Source organism: Anoplopoma fimbria, chromosome 17, assembly GCF_027596085.1.
Source record: "Anoplopoma fimbria isolate UVic2021 breed Golden Eagle Sablefish chromosome 17, Afim_UVic_2022, whole genome shotgun sequence".
NCBI lineage: Eukaryota > Metazoa > Chordata > Actinopteri > Perciformes > Anoplopomatidae > Anoplopoma > Anoplopoma fimbria.
The window spans coordinates 1,656,537-1,682,257 of record NC_072465.1 but is presented as its reverse complement, the minus strand read 5'-3'; the positions used below and the strand labels follow the sequence as shown (position 1 = coordinate 1,682,257).

The following is a 25,721-nucleotide window of genomic DNA, read 5'->3' as shown; positions in this document are numbered from 1 at the left end:
AATGCATTTGCAGACTGAGTGTGGAATTGTCATTACTCTCTCATGTCTGCACCAGAAATGTGAGACCTGGTAACTTTCAACCCCTGCTTATGTCTACTTACTGAGATCACATTTGGAAGCAAGTGCAATTCTACTCTTTGGCCCTAAATGCCTTTTGCTTGAATAAAACAGATGTCATTCAAACCACAAAGCCTCATCTGTTTTTTGTTTCTGATCTATGACAGATTAAATGTCTGAGTTTACTCTTCTCAAAAGGAACTTTCTATCTCACAGCTAGCTTTGTTCTAGCTTCATAGACAACTTTATAGTCATTGATTGATGAATATAGCCATACTTGCTCAATAATACAAAGATCCAGTCAGTCGTCCACACTGCTGAGCAGCTCACTGGCCTTCCCCTGACTGTCACTGACACCAGAAAGATTGTGCAAAAACAATTGTCAACTAATGTTACGTCATTGCTGAGAACTTTCTATATAAAAAAAAAAGGGTTTGTGGTCTATTATAACCCACAGATATCATATGATGATGGATCTATTGGGCCCCCGGAGGGTCTGGGGCAGTGGCTCGCTTTGCCCAGTTGGTGATCCAGTCTGCTCTATAACAATGAATGCCAAAGACATAACATACATCTCTGTATCAAATTGCTTTCAATTTCCAATTTAAGTTTCTTTGTGATACCAAATATTTCTAGTAAAATAAGTTTCTTAAAGACCAGATTGTAAAATTTAGAAAACCAAATTAGGGCTGAAATTAATTATTGTTTTCAAGCAGTGAAGCATTAAATTTGGTTTATAAAACGCACCCAAAGTTTATTCTCAATTTGTTTTTTTGTCTGATCAAAGCTCCAAAATTCAAAGATATTAACTATATCAGGCCAAGGCTAACATTTGCAAATGATGATCATGTTCAAAAACAGTTATTAATTGTGTCCATCTCCCTGTGATTCTTGATGTTTGACTCAACGAAACCATATTGTTAATATAAGATAAGATAAGATAAGATAATCCTTTATTAGTCCCGCAGCGGGGAAATTTGCAGACTTACAACAGCGTAGAGTAAAGTGCACACAAGAGACATAGTAGAAGAAGACAAGCTAAAAATAAAATAAAACAAGTATTATAAATAAGCAATAAAAAAAAAAACAGTAGAAAAAACAACAATAACTGAAATATTATATTTACAGACAGAGAAAAAAACAACTATTTTAACTATTTATAGATAACTGACAACAATTCAATGAGCAAAATTAAAAAATTCAATTCAATTCAATGAGCAAAATTAAAAACCCTAACCCAAGGCTAACATTTGCTAATGATGATCATGTTCAAAAACAGTTATTAATTGTGTCCATCTCCCTGTGATTCTTGATGTTTCACTCAACGAAACCATATTGTTAATATAATATAAGAAAAAAACAACAACTATTTTAACTATTTATAGATAACTGACAACAATTCAATGAGCAAAATTAAAAAAAAGTAGCAATGTCTTGTCAACGACATCAATATATAGCTGGCTTGTTGTCCCTCTGTTGCGTAACACTGAGATCCACGTGTATCTCCAACCAATGACAGAACGCTGTATTAACCACGCCCACTTCCGGGTGCAACGTCCAATCACACGACAGATGCAATTTCCGTCTGTCCAATCATCACGGGGTGGGCGGAGTTACAATGCGCCGGCCTCACGTTGCACAAATGTGCCAAACACTTCGGAATAGATGACGATTTTGCCAACTTACATGACCAGGACATAATTAACTAAATAAACCTATAATAATAAAATAAACAATGTAATCTGTCGGATGTTGAAGCAGAGACACAGGTGGATGCGTAAAGGTAAATATGCCATCTGAAGTGTCGTTAACTCATTGGCTAAACAGGCTGAGGATGTAAACAACTTGCATTTAATCGTGTTTTTTATTATACTAGTTATCTAGTATACTCTTGTGTATATGTTCATATTGTCCTCCACATCTCCAAACAGTACAGAACGACTTTGCAAAAGCAGTGGTCAGTAGTATGATCTGCTAGTGTGTTTACTAAATAAAGGAATATAATAATTAATAACTCAGCTGATGTCTTCTGCCACGCTGGTATTGCAGGAATAACAAGTGTTATCATATTCACTAATGTACTGTAATAATCTAACTAGTGCCAGGATGTATGGTGTGTAATGTTCACTTTATATATTTACATTATAATTTGCCATACAATGCAATTTGCAGCTCGCCATATTGTTTGGTAATATGAACAATAATGACATTTTAATAACGTCATCATTTTGTGCTTTAGGTGGAGTAGATGATGTGACGTCAGTGGTGAGGAGGTCAGGGAGTTTGTTAAGGGTTCATGTGAGGAGGTCTGTTTGGGCTGGTGATGAAACCTTTTCTTCTGCTAGTGGATGACAGCATTTAAAGCAGGCAGGCTATCAATGATGGCCTAACTTTAAATTACTCTTTCATATCAGTTGTATTTGTGTATGTTTACAAAATTGTAGTAAAAACCTTGTGTGTGATGTGACCTGTTTATAGATGACCTTACAGGGTGCATATACCTCAACTCATACATTTTTATTTGTCAGAAGTCAATGAGTCCATTTTCACCAAAGGTTTCTTAAGTACAGTATTTTCCCTTGTGAAATTAATGTTAATATTAAGGTGTAGATAGACCACATTTATATTTTTCCAGCTTATGTAGGGTAATCATGTGATTTCATAACCAAATGTTGCTCTCGGGATGTATATCCTGCAAGAGGCTTTTAGTTCTGTATTTGCGGGAATTTTGTGTGTATTGGTGTTGTGTGTATACATGCAAGTATGGCTAAGCAGGGTTTTACTCCACCAGTGATGGTCCAAATCACGGGATTTGAGTGTGTTTGAGACAACAAGATTGGCTCCTTAACTACTTTTTATCTTTTATTGTGGCATCCATCTACACTAAAAGTTGACAGAATCAAAGAGGACATATAAAGCAATCATTTTAGAAAAAAAACACACTTCAATTCACTTCACTACAGCAGTACACTGCATGGCTAAATGCTGTTTTTTGGCATTTCCGTGTAGAAAATCCCTGGCCGTAATTATGAATGTTACTCCTGTGTCTACAAACATTACTGATTGTAGCAATCACAAATTTTAGTGGCGCGTCTAAACTTTTGTTTACATCTGGATTGCAGTGTACTTACTTTTTTGCCCTCTGAGAAGTGGGGGAGAAAAGTAAACATTACTAACATGCCTCAACTCCCTGACCTTGACCTTATCAGGTCTGTTTGTGTCGGTAAAGTATGGGCAAGGCCGTTATCCCGACACCACAGTAATCATGGGTTTGCTTCTGTGCATTGTAGGCACACTGGGGTTGTAATGGTATGAGATTTTTACGGTATGATTATTCATGGTACACAGTTATACATTATTATTATTTAATTATGAATCCTGAAAGTTAGCAAGATTTTAACAATAAATAGAATTAAAACCTGACCTAACATGTCATATAACTGAAGCATTAGTTTACATGTTTGCAGCACTATAGCACTACTAAAGGAAAAAGAACATCAGCTGTGATTATTTACAAGTAACATAATGAAGGTGGGCGACAGTGCAGCCAGACTGCTCCTGTCTGTTTTTCCCATACCATACATAAGCAAATGTACTTATGTATTATAACTGTCATGTTTAATACAGCGGTACACCATTACAACCCTGCACCACATATACACATAGCACTGAAACAAGATAAGTGAGACACAGACAAAGAGGGAGAAACACTGAGAGATAAAAACAGGAGCCAGTTAAAATATCCTGCGCCGTTCAACAGGTTCAACTGCAGGATTACATAACCAGCTTGCTCAAATCGGAGTGTATTAGCCACCCTCCTATTACTAGAGACAGTATATCTGTATGTGGTGGTAGCTGCAGTTTTTGACAATTTTTGTTTTGTTTAGTTACTGATTATGCTGGCTGTGAAAAGCTGGCAAATTGCAGTTTGACTGGAGAAGGGAACTGCATTTACATCTGTTTTCTTTGTCATGTTTTGTTAGGTTGAGCTTGATTTCAGAAAAATACATCTTAAAAACAACTAGGCCATTTGGAATATATATATATATACTGTCTGAATTTGAACCCATGTGGGATGGGTAAGCATCGGGTTAGCACCCACTATTCAATGACCCAGTTAAAGCCATGCCTAAAACTGGAACACCTAAGCAGCAATCATCAATGTTATTAATTACACCTGTGCTTTTCCTGCCCAGAAATGATGGCCTACTTCCATATCATAGCTGTGTCCCAGTTTACGTCATACTGATTCTAAGAGGATTAGAGTAATCAATGCGTTCACACTGGAAAAATTAAGTAAATTCCATACGCACTCTGTTTTTTTATATTCACAGGGCTCAGTCCCACAGCTAAGACATTTTCTAAGAAATTATCTATTTCTTCGATGTTGTGAGTTCAGTCCTGCACACTCGGTTCTGATACTATTTCTTATCATCTCGTATTATTTCCTTTATCTTCCAGTGCTCAAGGCAGACCTTCACATCCTACATTCAGCACTGATTGAATGAACAGTTATTTATTGTCACCACATGGAACCACTTCCCCTTGTTGAACATATGAAAAACCCTACTGACCATTGTAATCGGACAAATTACTACTGATGTGTGACCAAAGCACGGAGATGGCTGGATGTGACAGCGGTCCAGATGGGGAGGAGCCTGCGTTACCGTCACCCAGAGGAGGACTTGGAGAGGAGGGGAGGGTGTTGTCAGAGCAACAGGACGGAGAGGCTCACTCAGAATCCCTCAGGGGGGAGAAGAGCAGAGCTTCAGGTGGAGAAGTGGGGCAAGAGGACGAGGAGCTGACCAGCGGATCGCATGACCTCTCTTCCTCGGCCAATCACAGCCCTGGAAGCGTCTCAGTTTCAACAAAGAGGTATTTGCCTTTTTGCTTGTCCCTTGACTTTTTGTTGTATAGATTGCACCACAGTGACAAAAGTTGTTCCCACTTGCTTTACTCATCTCAAAACAAGTTTTAAAAAAACACCCCAGCATATCACAGCAGTGACTTTCATCTGAGAATATGAACTTGCATCCCTTTGAAAATGTTGACACCTTTTCCCAACAGTTTACCCCAACTTGGGTTTTTATTTTTGTAGTTCTGACCTTTTGGTTTATTCAGCTCTTACTTTGGTGTACTCACCAAGTAAAAGCTGAGTACTCCAATGTGCCAAAACACATGACCAGTCAGTTGATCATAAAAGGTTGAAAACCAGTCAACAGTTTTGCCTGATTACTTTCCATTTATTTTGGAGGTAACAACAAAAGTCAGTGCAATCAGAATGTTGCTAATTATCAGGGCCGTCCCCAACCAAAGAAACTCCTATTAAACTAGCACTGATCATCAGGTTCTGCATGAAGAAATCACACAAATGTACCACTTTATATCTTGTCTTTACCAGTGTGTTTCTTAAGTTTCTTGGTCAGTAAGTCATGCATCATGAAAAAAAGTATAAAAAACTACTTATTGACAAAATAAATCTTAGTCGACGAACACCAAAACGACCGATCGACTGAGAGGGGGCAGCCCTACTAATAACACAGGGAACATTGGCTACAGCACGAAGAAAAGGTCAAAGATGAACCAGAAAGTTTGTCTGTGATGATATTTACAACCAACTATCATTCCCACTTTTGTCAAAGAACTGTATTTAAAATACTACTGTTAGTTTATAAAGCTTGAAAAACTATAATGGAGAATAGGGTTGGGCAATATATTGATATGTTATCAATATCATGATATGAGTCTTAGATTTGGAGATCGTAATATATTGCATTTCCCTGATTTTAAAGGGTGCATTGCAGGAATTTGATGTAATTTGCTGAACTTACCTGTTTTCAATTGTTTGCCTTTACCCTTTTAGTTGTTAAATGCACAATAATTTTGATTATTTATCAAACATTGTGTTAATATTTTTTAAAGGCAACAATAGTCAGCCCTATAATATTGTCAGAATATTGATATGGATTGTAATTGGTCCAAAATATCATGATAGTTGATTTTTCTCCATATCGCCCAGCCCTAAAGGAGAAACAGCATTCAGTTTTTAATGAAACAAACCTCTGAAACAAACTCCTAGAAAAACTTCTGTTCCAACTTTCAGTTCTTTAAATCAGGGCTTAAAACTCTATGTTTGCCACTGCATCTTATTACGCTCTCTGAATGTGTGAGTAGCAGTGACAATACAGACGGTAGCAGAGGGCAGGCCCACAGAGAGGTGATGGTCACTGTTGCTGAGATGAAGAAGAGGATTCCATCAGACAAACGCAGTCGCAGCAAATCCAGCACTGTGGAGGCCTTACATTACGCACTCCGCTGTGTCAAACAAGTGCAAGGTAAACCGGAATCCTTTGTTACACTTAGAAACTGGTTTTCTTTTTTTTTTATCTTTGAACTCAGAGTAGTCTTTTTTTCTCCAACAAGCCTGATCTCATTTGGTCTTGTTTTAAAGCAGCATGTGCGTCTGTGTTGTTCTCTGTAGCTAATAGCGACTACTACAAACTGCTGATGCGAAATGGCCAGGACGAGAGGAGAAATGCCACTGTTTGCACCTTGGAAGAGTTGGAGAGAGTCACATCTGAACACACCCTTAAGAACACGGTATAAACACACTCACACTCACATCTACACCTGCATACATACTTGCACATATTTTGTGTGTGGGTGTATGTGTTTACTGCTTTTGTGTGTGTCTGTGACTTGGTTTGCTTGTGTGTGTGTGTCTCTACATGTGCGTGCGTACGTCTCCGTCCATGTGTAGGACTCCTTCGTGGTGGTTTTCTCCCTGTCGAGTGGCCGCGTGCTGTACGCGTCGGAGCAGGCTCCCAGCATCCTTTGCTGCAAGAGAAAGTTCCTGGAGTCGTCCAAGTTTGTGGAGCTGCTCTTCCACCAGGATGTTAATGTCTTCTACTCGCACACGGCTCAGCCACATCTGCCGCCCTGGAGCAACTCGCATACAGGTGTATTTCGACCAGATTTATTGTATTTTGCATAGGCTTTCATTATTATTCTTTTTTTAAAGATTTGTTTAGTTTATGAAAGCAGTAATTGAGTTTCAAGTTATAGTTGTATTGCATTGTTTCTCCTTGGTATGGTATTTTTACAGAATAACTTGTAAAATATGCTTTGAGATTCAGCAGCTTTGACATCCTGATGAATTATTGAATAAATAAATAATGTCACACAAAACAAATAGTTTAATAGTAAGTAATTATGTTCTAAAACCTTTCATTTTTTTTTCTACTTTTTGTCAGATTTAGAACTAAACAACACGTGTTAGTTATGTTTCAAGTTGTATTCAAGTTATTTTTTCCAGGTTATATTTAAATTAACTGTACATTTAACTTAACAACAGTGTTTGTAAAAGATTAATTTGGACTTAATATGTACATAACTGTGAATTATTGCACATAACTGGAAGAACCTAAAGAGCTGGTAGATAACTAACCCTTTCTCTGTTGTTTGTTTTTGCAGCGGGGGTTCTGTTTGACTCTGCTCAGGTCAAGTCTTTCTTCTGCAGAATCAGGTCAGTATCTTCATTCTGTTTGGTATTTTGTGGGATGGGATTGCACAATAATGGTGACTACCTGGGTAAATTAGATGTGTTAAGGAAACATGAATCCCACAGATTTTTCAGAACATTATCTCAAATGACCCACAATCACTAATTTTTCCCCAAAAGATTTCAGTAAAGCACAGCTGCAAGTCACTTTTTAAAGCTCCTCATACATCCTGCCAATCCCAAAGGACTTCATAGAGCTAGAGATTGAGCAAATAGGCATACATTGTTGTAACAGACAGTAGTCTTAATTTGTTTGAGTCACTTCCAGTCAATAGTTGATTAAAATACATTATGTTAACTTCATACATGACAGTAGAAAAACACATTTTAATTCATGTTATAGGGGCGGGAAGGACCGTGAGGGTGAGATGCGCTACAACCCGTTCCGGATAACACCCTACCTGCTGACGGTGCAGGGAACAGGAAGTAGTGGGGAAGAGGAGGAGCCATGCTGTTTGGCGCTGGCTGAACGCATCATCTCTGGCTATGAGGGTACAATTATTGGCACTCCAAACTGCAAACAACTTAAACAGTCTTTCAATTAATAGTTAACATTAGACTGTTTTATTTACTTCTTTTTTTGGCTTGTGTTTGGACACATACCTTTAACATGAAAAGATCACTTGGACATATTCCTAACATTGATCTCATTCGCTCATGCAGCACCTCGGATCCCCATGGACAAGCGCATCTTCACCACCACACACTCACCCGGCTGTGTGTTCCTGGAAGTGGATGACAGGTCAGTGCATACACCAACATGTGCACAGTCAGAGTTTACCTTGAGCTTTTAAAATGGCGTTGTGTTGGTGAAGCTGATATCATGGTCATGATCCACAGGGCTGTGCCGTTGCTAGGATACCTTCCCCAGGATCTGATTGGCACGTCTTTGCTGACTTGCATTCACCCAGATGACCGCCTTCTTATGCTCTCTATGCACCGGAAAGGTAAGTGTTCATTGAGGAAGTTTTAAAAAAGAACTTGTAAATATATTGAGACAAGAGTTTGTCATTGATTTTGACATTGAATATACTAAACAATTAATTGATTTATGGTAACTAAATAAGTATTTTCATTTATAACAAAAATACTTAGTTGTTCCCCTTATTGAGATCCACTCAACGTTTCACACTGTGTTGGTAATTGTGACCAATCAGTGACAAAGTCTACTACATCTTTACCGCTCTCCTTGTTGTTGTTTTTTACTCAAACTCTCCATTCCACATGTAGTGTTGAAGTATGCGGGCCAGTCTCCGTTCGAGCACTCTCCGGTGCGTCTGCGCTGTCAGAATGGGGACCACATCACCTTGGACACCAGCTGGTCCAGCTTCATCAACCCTTGGAGCCGCAAGGTGGCCTTTATCATTGGACGGCACAAAGTCAGGACGTAAGTAGCAACAGCACAGGATTAAACAGTTTAAACAAAAAGTCTCAATGCTTTCTATGTGTTCAGCTAGGGGTATTTGCACGGACTATCCTGTATTCCACCGGTTTTATGGGAAAGTGCTGCAGCAGCACTGTTGTTGGAAAGAGTCAAATTTAATGAAGTAGCATCATAAAAAGGATGACATCACTGTGCTGTCGTCTTTTGTCCCCAGGAGTCCACTGAATGAGGATGTGTTTGCTGCACCGTCTAAGGAGGATGTCACAGTCACCCATGAGGAGATAAAAGATCTGCAAGCCAATATCTATAAGCTTTTTCTGCAGGTTAGTATTTCAGTGCAGTTTATCACTCTAAAATCACATCTTTGATATCAGGAAATCCTGCTGTAAGTTTGTTTGCTGTCCCACCACAAACAAACCACACTCAGTTGTTTTGTCTGCACCAGAGTTCGAGTGGCCACTTTCACACCAACCCGAGTAAACCGTACTTAATGAGCAAACAGACCGTAGTTTGTTTTAGCCGAACCAAACGGGTTAGGTGTGAAAGCAATCCCTTATTTGATTATAATAATAATGGATTTATGGCCATTATTGGCCTTTTTTACATTTTTTTATTGCCTTACTACATACACCTATTGCCTTACTTATATACTATATACATAGATGAATTGATAGTGAAAGCGAGTAAGCCTCTCTATTGTCCACAGAATACTAAGACAAACACACAATCGCTGTACAACCAAAATAACTTTGAATTTCATTGGCAAGAAAGGTACACACAACACACACACACACACACACACATAAACACAGATCTTTGAATTTATTTATTAGTTTTTCTTTCTGTCTGTGTCAGCGTTTCTTCAGTACGTCACTTCTTTGTGTCTCTCCTCCACAGCCGATCCATAACAATGGTTCCAGTGGTTATGGCAGTTTGGGGAGTAACGGCTCTCATGAGCACTACATTAGCGTGGCTTCTTCAAGCGACAGCAATGGCAACCTGTGGGAGGACTCGCACCGCGAACCGGTGAGACGTCACAGTGACATCATAAGCCAGGAAGCCAGTGGTAACGCTGCTGCCAGGGTTTATCATGCTGATACACTGTATTTGTGTTATTGCAGGTGACTTTGCAGCAGATCTGTGCTGATGTGAATCGAGTCAAGAGTTGGGGCCAGCAGGCTTATCTGGGCTCCAACCACAAAATTGCCCCTTTTGGCAAACCAACAACAGGTAATGCAGCCCAAAGCACCAATACAAAACATAAAAATCACAGTATTTAATTGTGTAAATATTTCAATATTGTGTAAAATGATCCTTAATCCCACCAGCACATCTGCCCCCTGCAGTCTCCAACTCTAAGGTCCCAGATCATGAGGAGGGCAGGAAGCAAACGCATATTCCCTCCTATCAGCAGATCAACTGTGTTGACAACATCATCAGGTGTGTGTTGGGAGCATCATCATGCCACACTTGGATCGTTTCAGTTTATTACGTACTTAAGCACATAAATCCTGTCATGCATTAATGGTGTGCCTTTGTGTGTTCCAGATATTTGGAGAGTTGTACAGGCCCGGCCCTCAAACGGAAGAGTGACTCTCACTCCCTGGCCACCTCTTCCTCCTCCTCCTCCTCTACCTCAGAAGACGACAAACCTGCTGGAGCCACTGACACAGCTCAGGCCAGCTCAGACGGTATAAAAACACAATTTACTACTTCAGCTTATCATTTGGGGAATCTTTTTTAATACTCCTTGCTAAAGCAACATTAACTGTTATGCCTGTTTCCCCTCATTTACCAGTGGTGTTGGACAGTGGCCTCAAACGGAAGAGTGACTCTCACTCCCTGGCCACCTCTTCCTCCTCCTCCTCCTCTACCTCAGAAGACGACAAGCCTGCTGGAGCCACTGACACAGCTCAGGGCGTCAGTTTCCCTCATTTACCAGTGGTGTTGGACAGTGCGGCGTCCAGCCCCGACGGCAGCAGCAGTTGTTGGAGCGCCTCTGACAGACATCACAATGTCTACTAAGGCCATGAGTGTAGTCTCTGTCACCAGCCAATGTTCGTACAGCAGCACCATCGTCCATGTGCCACAGCCTGAATCAGGTACATAAACATACCCTTACACCTGTGTTTCAGATCATGGTGGTCACGCTGATGCTTTTTTGCAACCAGATTATTATCTTACATGATCTTACATTTTAATAAAGTGCATATGAGAGTTAAATCTTTCTAAAACGAATCAATACTTTTTTAGGGAGTAAATGCCTGTAAACGGTCTATTTAATCTGTTTTTTCCTGAATGTTCTCCTACAGAGGCCACGGCATTGGAGGACGCCCCGATGGGCAGTGAGCCTGCTGATGCTGCTCCGGCCCCTGTTCGTCCTGCCCCGAGCCCCCCCACAGAGGAACCAAGGTTTATAGGTCTCACCAAGGAGGTGCTGTCAGCTCACACCCAGAAGGAGGAGCAGGAGTATGTGGATCGTTTCCGCCATCGCATCCTCCAAAGCCCCTACAGCTCCTATCTGCAGCTGGACAACAGCTCTATGGCTCACTCCCACCACCCAGGTATGAAATACATTTAAATGGGACTGACAACATTCATGGATTTAGTATTATATGAGTATTATTTTAAAGTACACGTTGGAACCTGCAAACAAACTTATTCTGCAGCCTGTGTCCATCTCTCCACAGGCGACCACCTACGTCCAGTGAGCGCTCGTGGGTTGAACTGCTCTCGGAGAGGAAAGCCCAAACACAAGCGCCCCAAACCCCAGGGTTCCTCCGACAGTTACACTTCCCCAGCTGGCCCTCCTCGCCACGTACCAGACTCCTCCTGGCCCTCCTCAGAGTCCTCCCAGCCCCAGATGGGGGCGCCCTACAGCCAAACATCCCCACTCCAGGCGCCATTCTTCCCCATGATGGCAAACCAGCCTAGACCACAGCAGCCGCCTGGAGCAACCCCCATGGTGCTGCAGCCGCCTGACCAAACCCAGCTCGGCTACAACTTCAACATCATGCAGACGGCTCAGAGCCTGCAGGGCATGCAACCATTCCAGATGGAGCCCTTTCAGAATCTGCAGAATATCCAGAACTTTCACAACTTGCAGCCGCTCATTTCCGCCCAGGGCATCAATCCTTACATGACTCCGGTCATGACTGTCATCCTGCCCAGCTACCCAACATTTACACCAGGTTACCCATCCATTTACCCACCATCCGCTCCTTCAATGTTGCCCCAGGTACCCATCACCATGACAGGCTTTACTCCTGGCAGTGTCCCCTTCCCTCAGCCCCAGTTCCAAGCCCAGCCTGGCAATCAGACCTGCATGGGCCCCCTGTTTTGCTCACCCAGAGCCACCTCCTCCGTCGGGGAAGAGGAGGAGGCAGCTGAGCCTCAAGCTTTATTCTCCAGCTCTCGCTCCAGTTCTCCTCTGCAGCTCAACTTGCTGCAGGAAGAGCTTCCAAAGCCAAGTGAAGGGCTGAGCAGCAACGGGCACAACCATGCAGAGAACCTCCACGAACAACATGCCATCCAGGTCAGTCTGTCGCACATACCCCGTATATGTCGCTACAGTACATGGCTTTCAAAAATGAGTCACAACATGAGTACTTGGCTTAGTTCTGTTAAATCTTTGCCTCGATCAGGGTGATAATCCCGATGAGTCTGGGAACCATGATGCCCAGTCTACATCCAGTGAGCTGCTTGACATGCTGCTGCAGGAGGATGCCAGGTCAGGAACCGGCTCCAACGCCTCAGGGTCTGGATCAGGGGAGTCTGGAGGATCCCTGGGATCTAGATCTGGATCTGGATCTGGATCTGGCTCCAATGGAACCTCCACCTCACACACTGGTAAGAAGGAAAAAACGAAAGCATACAATACACACGCAAACAAAGAGTTGGCGTGGCAATATTTGTAAAACATATGCATAGTCGAAACAATCTGCATAAAATTCATTTAGATACATTTAAAAAAAAAAAGAAAAATCTAATTTAACAATCCAGTTGAGGACAATGCAAGACAGGAGAACAACAGGTTCACTTACTAGGAGGGTGATTTTACTGATGCAGAGCATTCCCTGGCTTACAGGCAGCAGCAACAGCAGCAAATACTTTGCCAGCAATGACTCTTCGGACACATCACGCAAAGCCCGTAAGAGCCAGGAGGCATCCGCAGAGCTCCATTTAGACACTCGGGCAGAGAACTCACTTTGGGGCATGATCCAGCACACGTCTGAGCGTGTCATGATGACGTACCAGATCCACAGCAGGTACACACACAACACCACCCTTTACAATTCCACTCATGATGAACAAAAATAAAAAAACATCATCATTTGCTTTGTCATTACACATTGAAATGTGGCCATTAAAACAACATTTCAACCCCAGACGAGCAGAGCATCAATGCGATTTGGATTTAAAATCATCATTTTTTGGGGGGGGAAATATACTGTAAAGCCATTCTCCTATTATATGATATTTAGATTATATATATATATATATATATATATATATATATATATATATATATATATATATATATAAAATATTGTCCTCTAGCTTGGGTAGCTGCTTAGGGCACAGGTGAAATTCAGTTTTACTGCCTTCTGTTGATTTGATTTTCAATGACATTGTCTATACCTGGAATGTAAGTCAAAAAATGTAATGCCTTTTATATGTACGTTGTAATTTAACCCTTCGTCCTGGCCTTGTATCTTGCCTTTTCTCTCCTCTAGAGACCAGAATGAGGTGTTGGCAGAAGACAGGGAGAAGCTTCGGGTGCTTCAGCCCCTCCAGCCCTGGTTCAGCCAGGAGCAGAGAGAGGAGCTGGCTGAGATCCATCCCTGGATCCAACAGCACACTATCCCAGAGGAGATAGACACACAGGTGGGGATCTCCAATCACACGCACTCACCACAAACATATTCATCCATCTGCTCACCTGAACACATGTTAAATGTGTGTTTGTGTCTCACAGGGTTGTGTGAGTTGCAACTCAGGCCCAGGGGTTGTCCAGTCGCCTTACTCTTCTGCCCCTGATAGCCGGTCCTCTCTGGAGATCCCCCAGCAGGACTACGAGGGACCTGTGGTTGACACCTGAGAGACCTGGACCTCAAAACAAACAACTAACCACCGAGCTCACAGCAAACTAGACCTGACAGAAACCTCAACACCTCCCACCATGCATCTCTTCTGACGAAGTCTAGAGGAGTGGGTCCCAATGCTTTAGTTTGACGTTTTACATGTTTTGTAAAGGTATTGGAAGCTGGACCAGGCTTTGAGGAATGGAGGAAGAGAAAGGCATTTTCTCTCAGTCAGCCTAATGAGACTGCCTTTATCGGACCATGAATATTATACCTCTCTTCTTGTTGTGTTCATAGACCCCTGTAGGGGTTTAGTTTGTATTTAAGACTGACCAGTTAATGGCACCATGGACCACTTGACACTCAATATAGTAAGACGGTCCCATGAACATGAGCGCTGTGTACACACACCCGGTCTGCTGGATCAGTGTGACTGGCTGACAGAGACAAAGACGGCGCTGGCCCAGTTTCATATTAGATTTCTTTTGATGGACATGAAGACAAAGACACATCTGCTTCTCTCTGTTTATAATGTTCAGATTCTAGTCTTGTAAGTTCATCGTTATTGGAGTGTATTCTCTTATTACATAGGTTGGTTTCCTCTTGTTTTGACCATCAGCTTTTAAGTTACTCTTGACTCACGAACAACAGCAAACATGATGAACATTTCAAATTTAATTTAATGCTACATGACAAGTCCACCCCAATGTCCAAAACGTCCTGAAGCGAGTCCTATCATCACCCTTTATCCTGGTCGTCACCCTATACTACCTGTAGCTTACCTTTAAATTGTAAACGCACAGCTTGGCCCAAAATGTCCTCTGATCCTGGGTTAATGTATGAATTTCCTCTTACTCTGTGTCTGTTTGACTGGATGCGTGCGCATGTGCGTGCGTGTGTGAGTGTGTTTGTGTGTGTGTGAGAGAGACAGACAGAGGAGGATTAATTAACCCATGGTAGCTCTGTGAATGTTTTCTTACTGGCTTTCGATTGCAGATGAGTTTGTGAATGTGTGTGTGTGCGCGTGTGTGTGCACTGACTGATTTGAGAGATGCTTACTTCAATACAGTTGTCCAACAGTGCTAGACAGACCAGGGTTTTCTACCATTTTTAAATTGAAAATATATGACAGTTCCATTTATTTTATAGAAAAAGGACACAAAACAAACTTCACAAAGTGTATAAAAGCCATTTGTCTTGAATTCAGGGACTGTTTGTTTGTGACACAAAGGAATGAATAAATGAACTATGTACGTATATGTACTTTGGTGTGACTGTCACTTAAGATGAATTTATAAAAATTAAGAAATAGCTATGCTGATATCACCTTTAATTTATTTATAAATTCATCAGTGCTAGTGCTACAGATTCTGGCTAATTTGGGAATGATAAAGAAATATAAAAGACATGTCAGTCAAATCAAAAGCATGAAGAAGCTTAACTTGTTCTCAACTTTCAAATGAAGGAATGAAGATTTTTTTGGGAACCACTACATTGATATTGGCCCCTTTTGATATGTCATGGTAGGAAAAGCAAAGGTGAAAATGGTCAGATTAACTATGACTGAATTAATTTTGCTGCTTCATCTGTGCTTCTCCTATCCTATTTCCAAACCCTTTCTTTTGTCAACGCTCGCTTAACAAGTTATAATAATATTTAAGTAATTTGAAATAAATAGACAAGGTTATCTCCTCAAATCAATGATGAATAACCAACTTCAGTCAAACATCAGTGTCAAACATTGAATTTTATTACATTTAAAAATGGAACATTCCACAGTTAGCGTACAGTTTATTAAAGCATACAGGAAGTAGTACACACTGATAGTAGCATCTCAGTGGTGCATCAGTCCAGTCAGTTAAGCCAAGATGGATATGTGAGTAAGAAAGAAATGAAAAAAAAATGTTAACTTGAGAAATAATGACCAAAGCTTTAATAACCCATAATTCATAGCCACTCAATCGCAATTTATGTACACTTGCTCCTACATCTAACAGCCAGGTTCAGATTCCCCTGTGGGTGGCGCTGTTGTGCTGTGACAGTGGTACAATTAGAGCAAAATCAGCTTTCCTTTGTTACTAATACTGACAATCCAAAAACACAATGCCTCAGTTTGAGCTGTATTTACTGGTTTTCTGAATCTCACAACATTTAGTCTCTCGCTGTCTCTCCTGCCTTGACAGAAGGCAGTGTGGAGCTGTTAAATGTGTGCAGCCTCTGGCCAGCCAGTGACTCCAGTCTCACTTTTCCTCACTTGGAGAATTTCTGCATCTCTGCAAAGAAGACAAGTCAAAATGAAGGTTAAGGAGGATGAAAATGTGAAAACAATTAATGATGGCTGACTTTGTGTATGGGTATTACCTTTGTCAAGATCAATGACTTTAGGCTGAGTGTTCGTGTGGACCTTCTCTTTCAGCAGGTTGTTTTTGTAGTCTAAAATCCCATAGGAGAAAGTCAAAACACGCAGTCAAGAGAAAAGTCACTTTTTCTCTCTTTCATCTGACTCACCAAATCTTCTCTCCTCCCGGCTGCACACGTTCACTTCAGTAACGTCCATCTCAAGCTCTTCCGAGCTGCTCTGACTTCTTATGGACCTATCACGGTAAGAGAGAGAAATATGAGTGTGTGTGTGTGTGTGTGTGTGTTAAAGAGAAAGACAGTTATTATGTGAGCGTGTTTGTGTGTTTTCACCTAATGGATGACTGCGGGTAAAACTCTGAAAACACAGGAAAATTTAGATGAGATTCAGAAATGTTGTTTCAATTTAAATCTACAGTCAGACTGAGGTGCTGCAGGTCAGACCTTTGGTTCTCCGTCTGCGTGTGATGAGGATGATGATGAGGATAATGAATGCCAGGAGCAGGAAGGAGGTGAGGACGTAGCCCAGCGGCATGAGAAAGTGGTGCCTCTGGTCGGGCAGAATAACATTGATGACTCGCGGTGACTCAGCCTTAGTGGTGTCTGAGAATCACAACAGTCAGCATTAGGTCTCTCTTTTATCTTTTCTTTCACAAACAGACCAATGTGTCATTGTGAGTTTCACAAAAGTAATAAACAAGACCAGACCTTGCATCGAACAGTCACTGCATGCCTCATGAGTGACACAGAACTCCATTGAACTTTATTTGTGGAGTATTTAACTTCAGAATTCTCTTTCTCAGTCACAACATATTTAGCCGCACTATCAGTGCTGGTTGGTCCGTCCACTAGTAGGGTCCAGACTGAACTATCTCGACAACTACAGGATGGATGGCCATGAAATTCAACCCTAGAGACTTTGGTAATACTCTGACTTTTCCTCCAGCACCATCAGCCCGCAATTTCTTTGCAATTATCCTGTGAAACATTGCAACATCTCATTTTTGGATTTGCAAAAACTTTGGTTTAAACATTCATGGTTTCCCTGATTATATATTTTATTACTATCATTTTCCTCTAACGCCCCTCTGAGGTTGCAATTTGTAGATTTTAGTGAAATGTCTAAACGTTTTGGTGGGTTGTCATAAAATTTTAGGAATATTAGTACCCCCCTTCGTATGAATGGTTCTAACTTTGGTAAACCCTTAATCTAGCGCGCTCATTAGGTCACACTTATTGTTGTCATAAATTTCAATATATGACCATCGACATTTCTGCCAACCTAAGCAACTTTGTATTTAGTGCTAACTAGCAAATCAAAGCATGCTTACATGCTGAGCTAGGGGAAAAAAGTGTAAATATTATCAGGTTAGTGTACCAAAGTCATTGTGAGTATGTAAGCATGCTCATCAACAGCCGTATATAGATGCTAGTATGGATGCAAATGTGTACATTTTTGTTACATAGTGACCAGGTTACCACCGTACAAAATCCTTATTTCTTCAGTGAACAAGAACATAATTTAAAGAAGGAAAATAATCAATTTTTTCATGTAATAATAATGTCTCTGATAGATACACACTGTCACTTTGTCTTTCAGAATTATAATTTGGTACCAGTTTGTTTAGGAAAAACACACACAAAAAGACTTGATTAAATTAATCTATTCTTTCTTCCCAGTGCATGTGCAGTTCTGTGATTTGTGTCTTATGTGTGTTTGAAGCAGCGTACTAGATCTAATTCTAGGACACTCCATGCCCAACAAAATCATTTTCAGTCTGGGCATTTGGCTACACATGCATGCATTTGTTGTCGCCCGTTTGTGAGTGTGATGTAAGCTCTGACACATTGCAAATTTTACATGTAATGGCATTTTATGGCTATAAAGAAATGTCTAACTCATTCCCAGGACAGCGGGGAAATAATTAAGCATTAGGTGATATGTGCGATTCTGCAGAGTGTTGACAAGCAGAGGGGTGAGGGAACGCCTGGTTTCATTTTGCCTCATTAAAAAAGTGCAAGGCAAGAAGCAGCTGTGGACCTCAGACTCAACATATTTGAGCCAAAATGAGATCCAGACAGAAAGTCATGCTGTGATTTACTTTTCCTGGCAGTAAAACACAGAGAAGTGAGGAGAGTAAGAGGACTGAAGGAAGGACAGAGCGGGGTGGAACAGAGGAGGAGAGCCAAGGGAGAGGAAAGGGATGGTAGGATGATTCTCCAGAGGATTCACTCGCAATATGAAGCAAGAAAAGACCTTGATCCAAAACACAAACTTAAAGCGCATACAAAGCTGCAGAGTACATGAAAACAACAAATCCTCTAATCCTTTTATATAGTTTAAAGCCATTTTCTGCTGACCCGTGCCCAGATGGGAACATATGTGTTTGTGTTTAGACTGGTTGCCCCGTCCTCTTCCTGTTCAAACTGCAATGAGAAATAACTCTGATGGGAGGGAGGGAGGGTTGACCTACATCTCTTCTCCGCTATTTCATCAACAGACTTCTTGCTCCCATACCTCTCTTTATGTATCTCCCTTTCAAAAACCTCATCCATTTCTGAGTTGGTCTGTCTGTGTTGCCAGCTGGCTGTGCTGCCGCGCAGATGAAGCAAACTCCCTGCTCTTGACCATAAATCAAGGAAAACAGTTCTCTTTCTTCATAAAGGAAGGGAAAAAGAAAGTGTGAAAAGCGATGGAAAAGAGCGAGTGACATGAGCGCGATGAAAATATACAAACAGAGAGAAGGCTGGACAGACAGAAGAGTTAGACGTCTGTAGAATGTCAGGAGAGAGCCAAAGTCAACAGGGCAGCAGACAGTCAGAGAGGGCAGAACAGGATCAGATAAGATGGTAAAATACTACAGAGGGGCTCTAATGTCTGAGAACACAGAGGGAGAAACTGCACGAACTGACTCCTGTGCTGGAAGAGTAATCATGTATGCCAAGGCACTATCCTACTGTATTATTACAGCTCGGGGAGTGAAGGATTAATTGTGTCCAAAGACTGTATCCGAGAGATTCCTCCGAAATGAGATCGGACTTGGCATGCTCTTTGACACCCACACAGACACACACAAACGCACACTCACACACACTCATAGATGGATTTGACCACAGGCATTTTTCATTTCCAAACCTCTCTCAATGAGTTCCGCACATTGATACATCTGCCATTATGGGCTTTGCCTCAGTCACCTACTGGAAACACAGACACACGCACCAAAAAAAAGCTCTCATCTCATCTCAGAAATCTCATTCTTCAAGAATGTGAGGTAGGCAAATGGCATGCCAACGAGCCAATGCACTCTCCTTCTCTCTTTCCTTTCTATTCTTTGTAATATGCACCCAGGGAAGGGATTTCTGAGGCAGGCAGGTCAAAGCACTTAGTAATGTGAACTAAATAATCGAGAGAGGAGAAACGGGGAGGAACATGCTGAAAAAGAAGGTAGAATAATGCACTAAAGACAGAAAACAGTTCCCCCAAACAAAAAAAGGAATAAAACAAAAGTCTGTTGAGTAGTGGCATAATGACGAAATAGTGGAGAGTGAGGGAGATGATGGTGAGGTTTGGAGTTGTGTGGGAGTGTGTGTGGTTTCAGGGGTCTGGCGTCAGACAAGCTGACAGTGCATGAAATAATCTCTCAAGGAACTAAACATAAAGTTCAGAAATAAGAGCTTTTCTTCCCCTCGTCTTCTCATCTCCATCTATGCTGTTACTGTGATCTGTGGAGAGTCTGAGGCAGAGAGAGATCATAACATGAGGACAAGACGAGGAGGCACAGAGGGGAGGAGTGAAGGAAAGAACAGATGTGTTTGTGTGTCTTGTTTTTCCTTATTTTACTCATGATAGTTTAAATCCACTAAGTCATAAAACATTATCTCTGCTAAGGCACTCACACTGACTAACTATAACTAAAGCAGAAGGAGTGTGTGTGTGTGTGTGTGTGTGTGTGTGTGTGTGTGTGTGTGTGTGTGTGTGTGTGTGTGTGTGTGTGTGTGTGTGTGTGTGTGTGTGTGTTACCTTTGTCTTCATTGGGCAGTGCTTTGGCTGGCAGTGTGGTCTGAATCACTGGTGCTTCCACTGTGACCTGAAACTCTCTCCTCTCATGTAGACCACAGTAATGGTGGTGGAGGTGGCAGGAATACATCCCCTGGTCTCTGGGCTGTGGGTTGAAGGTAGACAGACAGACAGACAGACACACAAACACACACACACACACACACACACACACACACACACACACACACACACACACACACACACACACACACACACACACACACACACACACACACACACACATTAAAGGCTTCTGTGTGTGGTTTCAGATGAAACCATGTGTTCAAAATGTAAACAACACCAACAACAAAAGAAGCTGGAGCTCAAAAACACCAGAATGAATTCATTTGAATGTGCACACAAACACAAGACACCAGGAAAATCCATGCTAATAAAGATTTTTTTACATATATTTAAACCTTTAACCACTGATGAAAGTGCTCTGGCTCATTTAAAATAAACCAAATATTTCTGACGGTTGGATTGTTTCCCTTATCACAAAAGTGGACAAAAATATTTCAAGGAATGTCTAACATCGGAGCAGTTTTGAAGTGTAGAGAAATGCCCTATTTTTAGGATTTATGTGTAGCCCATACTCTACTACGCTTTGTGTATAGGTCTGTTTGTAACAGGGCATTCTGCTAGCAGCTCTGTGAGCCTTAAAAAATATCTATCCCATTCTAGATTTTGTGTTACATTAGAGCTAATTGATTCTCACCATATAACATGAACAGATGTGGTCTGACAGTCTGCTGAGTGTTGCCTGTAGCTGACAGGAAACCTGCCCCCCTGCCAAAATGTTGTTGTTAATCCCCCTGAGTCCGCTGATCCTGTATTTAACCTAAATGTTCTGATTTATGAGCTCTATCAAAAATAAAACACACGAGACCTTGAGATTTCTAAAATGGGACTGTAAGCGTTTCTCTGCTTGCTATCACTACGAATGGCACAGATATTGTTACTGTATGTTATGCTACTGTTGTTAAACAAGAGATGTAGCTCCACTTACTATGACTGCCAACCTCTTTTTCCCCAACAGAGCGATAAAGAGCTGAATTACTAATGAAGGTTACATGTGTTCTGGAAACACTGTTTACATGCACACACACACACACACACACACACACAGTAAGGGGGTATCCAGTGGGAAGTGTACCTCTTACGGCAGTTTATTTTTACTATGAGGACTGAAGCTATCAGGCTCTTGTGGCGTTTTCTGTTAAGTTGCTCTCCTTTTACACACACAAACCTGCAGATCAGATATGGAAAGAGAAAAGTCTCCCTCTGCGAAGGCTCGATTGCTGATGTTCATCTTCCTCTGGAGGAACAGCGGTCCGTAGCTTCGCTGCTCCCCAGAGGCGTACAAGTCCACCAAGCGGTCAGCGCGGTCGTGGCGAACTCCTGGGGACTGCTGGTCCCAGTGGACCACCTGGAGGCCACCAACGTAGGGAAGAAGTTACATTTTTCAGTAAATATCACATAATCCCTTTAAATTAAAAGTAAATCTAGACTGAGCCCTATTGTCTGAAGAAAACCTACAAACAAGCTCAAGCACTCTACGCACCTGTTGGTCCTCCTCTTCGTCGCTCCAGTCCGTCCACACGTTACGCCGGTTTATGCAGGGAAGCACCACAGTACTACCAAGCAGCACCACGTACACCGCCTTTTGTCCATCCCAGAAGCGCTGCTCTTTACGACCTTTATGTGCGGAAAGGACAGGTGGAGTCAGCTTTAAAGTTGCTATACGTTGAAGATGCTGATGAGTGTGTGCAGTGTGATACGTACGTGACTTGGTGACGTTGAGCTGTACTCTGATTGTCTCGTACAGGTGGCAGTAGAGATGGTGGAGGTTACAAGAGTACAGGCCTCTGTCGTTCATCGTCACGTCTGTGATCACATGCAGAAACACAGAATATGCAGACATGCTGATAATGTCGGGTAAAATCAATGTTATATCACTTAAAAACCCACAGCTTTTGCTGTAGTTTATGAGTTATAACCCTGTTTACTTCACATTTATTCCATTTAATCATTCTGAAATCTAAATGTTTTTTGCTTTAGTTTCAACTCTTAATTGTATTATTGTGTGGATGTTGAAAGTCTCCCACAAGCACTTAAATGCACGTTTCAAAACATCAGTTTGTCACACATGTTTTACGAGAGAGGTTAAACAAAAACCACTTCTGTAACACACTACAATTAACACATTTTTGTGGAATAATAGATAAAGAGAGATCTGTTGTGTTGGCTGAGATGGGACGCATTAACATCTGTTTTACCAAGTATGCTGAGAAAATTCCCTTGAGGGAGGGAGCCTCATAAATATATGAAAGCAAATTTATTGTCACGGATGGATAACCTATCTAAAGCAAAATTCTTCTCACCAACAGCTACAGAGTCAAAGACAATGAGTGTGACCTTTGATGACGAGAGAGAAGTTCCCCTCCCTGAAGGCTCTCTGGCTGAGGCCAACCCTGTCCAGGTTGTAGGAGTTGTAGATCCTCTGCTCCCCTGTGGAGAACATGTCCAGCACCCTCTCCATGACGTAGTCCGGACGGGCCCGGTACATGTCCCAGTGGACCACCCTCTGCCGGTCCCTCAACCTGTCCCTGGTCCACACCATGCGGCCGCTCACACACTGCAGCACCACCTTGGACCCAGCGGGAGCGCTTACATTATACCCGGCCACCACCACACTGCTGCTGCTGTCAGACTGAGCAGACACTGAAGGGCGGAGAGAGGGTGTTGAGTTTACACACTGTAACATTCCGAATGTATTAACAATGCACACACAAAGAGAAACATACCTGCAGTGAAGAGGCAGACCATCGGGACTGAAAAAGAAACAGTAGGGAAGGTGAATAGGATAATCACTTAAACAGACCTTCAGACTCCATGTTGTGTTAAAATGTATAACTTCGACATGTTGGGAGGCACTCTAAATTCAGACTGAACTACAGCTGGATTTGGTTCAGTTAATAAAATGATTCAAGGTCAGTAAATTAGATCAACAACATACAATTTATGGCTTCTGTTTAAAAATAGCGTAAAATCTAATCTTTGACTGATATTCAAAATGCGCACTTAAGAGGATCTGATGCTTTTGAACTCATCTGACAGGAATGTGTTTTTCTGTGTTGGAAGCATCAGGTGGACAGAAGGAAGCATCAGGTCTGGCTTTAATATAAAACTGAAAATATTCCAAAAAACAATGTCTGTCTCTCTAATCTCTTCAAAGAAAAAGAGTAAATTAGGAAAATAATAAAAACCATACATTTAAATCTAATTTATACCACTACTGATGCAGATTTTTGGCCTTAATGGGCTATGGTTTTAAAACAATAATGATAGGTTTTTATGTTTGCTTGCTCTACATGCACCTATATATAAAACAATGCTACTCAAACCAAACTCCAGTCTACTTACTGTGGATTAAGAGGAGAGCTTGAAAAATGAAGTCCTCCCTCTTCATGTTTACTATTGTGGTCCTGCGTCTGGTCAGGGCTGTGCACCTGGCAGACGGTCCTGAAGGTAAGACAAAGACCTAATGTATATCCAGATCAATCCGCAGCGGCAGCAGGACTTGATTTGGTCAGATGTCTCAGAGTTTGAATAAGTAACAGCCAACGTCACGCTTGGACTTCAACACTGAACCAAAACAAGACCAAACTGAACTGATCCCACCCGGAAAACGAAACCTGACACCTTGGGCCTGCATGAACATCCCCTCTCCTCACAGAACTGAAACAGTACAAGATCATCTCAAAATGCAAATATTGACAGAATATATTATATGTTCTGCACTTAACTGTAATTCAAAAAGCACTTTACCCAACTTAATTTGTATGACACTTACGTTTACTAGTTACTTTTCCAGATAAAAAGCATAATTCTACATGCATTCTTATAGATAACTCTACCCAATAGTGTAATAAAATTGGCTCAACCTTAAGCCCTTAAACAGCCAGAAAACTAAAATACTGCTTAAACAGAGCATCATTAATAATAAATAATAATAATAATAATAATAATAATAATAATAATAATAATAATAATAATAATAACAATAGTGCATTATAGTCATTTTCATTGCTTGACAAATATTTAAACTTAAGGAAAGTAAAAACAAACTTCAAAATATTGAATAAAAGTGAATTAAAACGTGTGCCAATGTGAAACAGTTGCCTAAACTATGAAGACACACAATAGACATTATTGAAAACTAACTTTGGATACGTGGCAGTACTTCTGTAGGTATTTTAGGTAATTCAAGTAAAAACAAAACCATTTGTTTGGGGAAGTAGAAATGCGTTTTCCACCACTACTTGACCTCTACATGTAAAAATATGGATACTATCCAACACATGGCCAGGAGATGAAGCTATAATTTGTCCTTAATCGTCATTATTAAATTAATCCACAACACGTGTAAAAATATACAAGCCATTTTAAGTGCACCGTATTATATTAACTGGATATAGCAATATTTAGCCTATTTATCCAGAAGAGATAAGATAAGATAAAATAAGATAATCCTTAATTAAGAGTAGCTCAGTATCCACGTGTTTCTGATGGTTCCTCTCTTTATTCAGCTCCCAGGTGACGCTTAGTGGCTGTTTACGTGTCATTGCACATTTACAGCATAATATTCATCCTGTTAGAATATTGCAAAGAGTTTTTCGGATGGATGAGATGAGATAAGATAAGATAAGATAAGATAAGATAAGATAAGATAAGATAATCCTTGCAGGTTTACAGCAGCATAGAGTTAAAGTGCACACAAGAGACATAGTAAAGAAAGACAAGATAAAAATAAAAAATGAAAAATAAAAAATAAAAATAAAAAACAAGTATTATAAATAAGCAATAAAAACAGTAGAAAAACACAATAACTGAAATATAATATTTACAGACAGAAAAAAAAAACAAAACTATTTTAACTATTATTGCATTGATGTGTGTTCCTATAAGCACTGAGGTTATACAGATACACAGCTCTTCAGCTTTGGATCTGTACACTGGTTCTTTCTTTCTTCAAAAGTGAGTTCCCATACCGGGAGTCGAACCCGGGCCGCCTGGGTGAAAACCAGGAATCCTAACCGCTAGACCATATGGGACGGATGCAACGTCCAATGACAAAATCCAAATATGAAATTACGACTACTTAAATCAGTCTGAACTGATTGGCATGGTTAAAATATATTCTATAATAATAAT

At 41.0% G+C, this 25,721-nt stretch overlaps 2 protein-coding genes and 1 non-coding gene across 3 annotated transcripts; 1 reads left to right on the top strand and 2 right to left on the bottom strand.

Annotated features, from left to right (window-relative positions):
* Nucleotides 1-1,730: 1,730 nt before the first annotated feature.
* Nucleotides 1,731-15,332, top strand: per3 (period circadian clock 3). The gene is given in 24 exon segments (XM_054616198.1): nucleotides 1,731-1,840; nucleotides 4,519-4,814; nucleotides 4,817-4,932; nucleotides 6,232-6,392; nucleotides 6,539-6,657; nucleotides 6,818-7,016; nucleotides 7,531-7,582; nucleotides 7,962-8,110; nucleotides 8,282-8,360; nucleotides 8,459-8,565; nucleotides 8,849-9,005; nucleotides 9,217-9,325; nucleotides 9,900-10,028; nucleotides 10,124-10,232; nucleotides 10,331-10,442; nucleotides 10,551-10,693; nucleotides 10,945-10,966; nucleotides 10,968-11,104; nucleotides 11,315-11,566; nucleotides 11,693-12,537; nucleotides 12,647-12,851; nucleotides 13,090-13,270; nucleotides 13,739-13,889; nucleotides 13,981-15,332. Coding segments are annotated over 23 exon segments (3,768 nt in total). The 5' UTR covers nucleotides 1,731-1,840; nucleotides 4,519-4,703; the 3' UTR covers nucleotides 14,104-15,332.
* Nucleotides 15,333-15,816: 484 nt separating this feature from the next.
* On the bottom strand, nucleotides 15,817-24,139 carry LOC129105269 (matrix remodeling-associated protein 8-like). The gene is made up of 12 exons (XM_054616199.1): nucleotides 23,931-24,139; nucleotides 23,312-23,338; nucleotides 22,923-23,228; nucleotides 22,290-22,391; nucleotides 22,069-22,202; nucleotides 21,754-21,933; nucleotides 20,466-20,607; nucleotides 16,889-17,047; nucleotides 16,778-16,802; nucleotides 16,595-16,680; nucleotides 16,448-16,519; nucleotides 15,817-16,359 (listed from the first exon to the last, which is right to left on the bottom strand). Exons 1-12 carry the CDS (start codon nucleotides 23,974-23,976, stop codon nucleotides 16,337-16,339), a joined length of 1,302 nt encoding a protein of 433 aa, XP_054472174.1. The 5' UTR covers nucleotides 23,977-24,139; the 3' UTR covers nucleotides 15,817-16,336.
* Nucleotides 24,140-25,549: 1,410 nt separating this feature from the next.
* On the bottom strand, nucleotides 25,550-25,621 carry trnae-uuc (transfer RNA glutamic acid (anticodon UUC)). The gene has a single exon. It is a non-coding gene; the product is annotated as a tRNA-Glu (tRNA).
* Nucleotides 25,622-25,721: the final 100 nt, after the last annotated feature.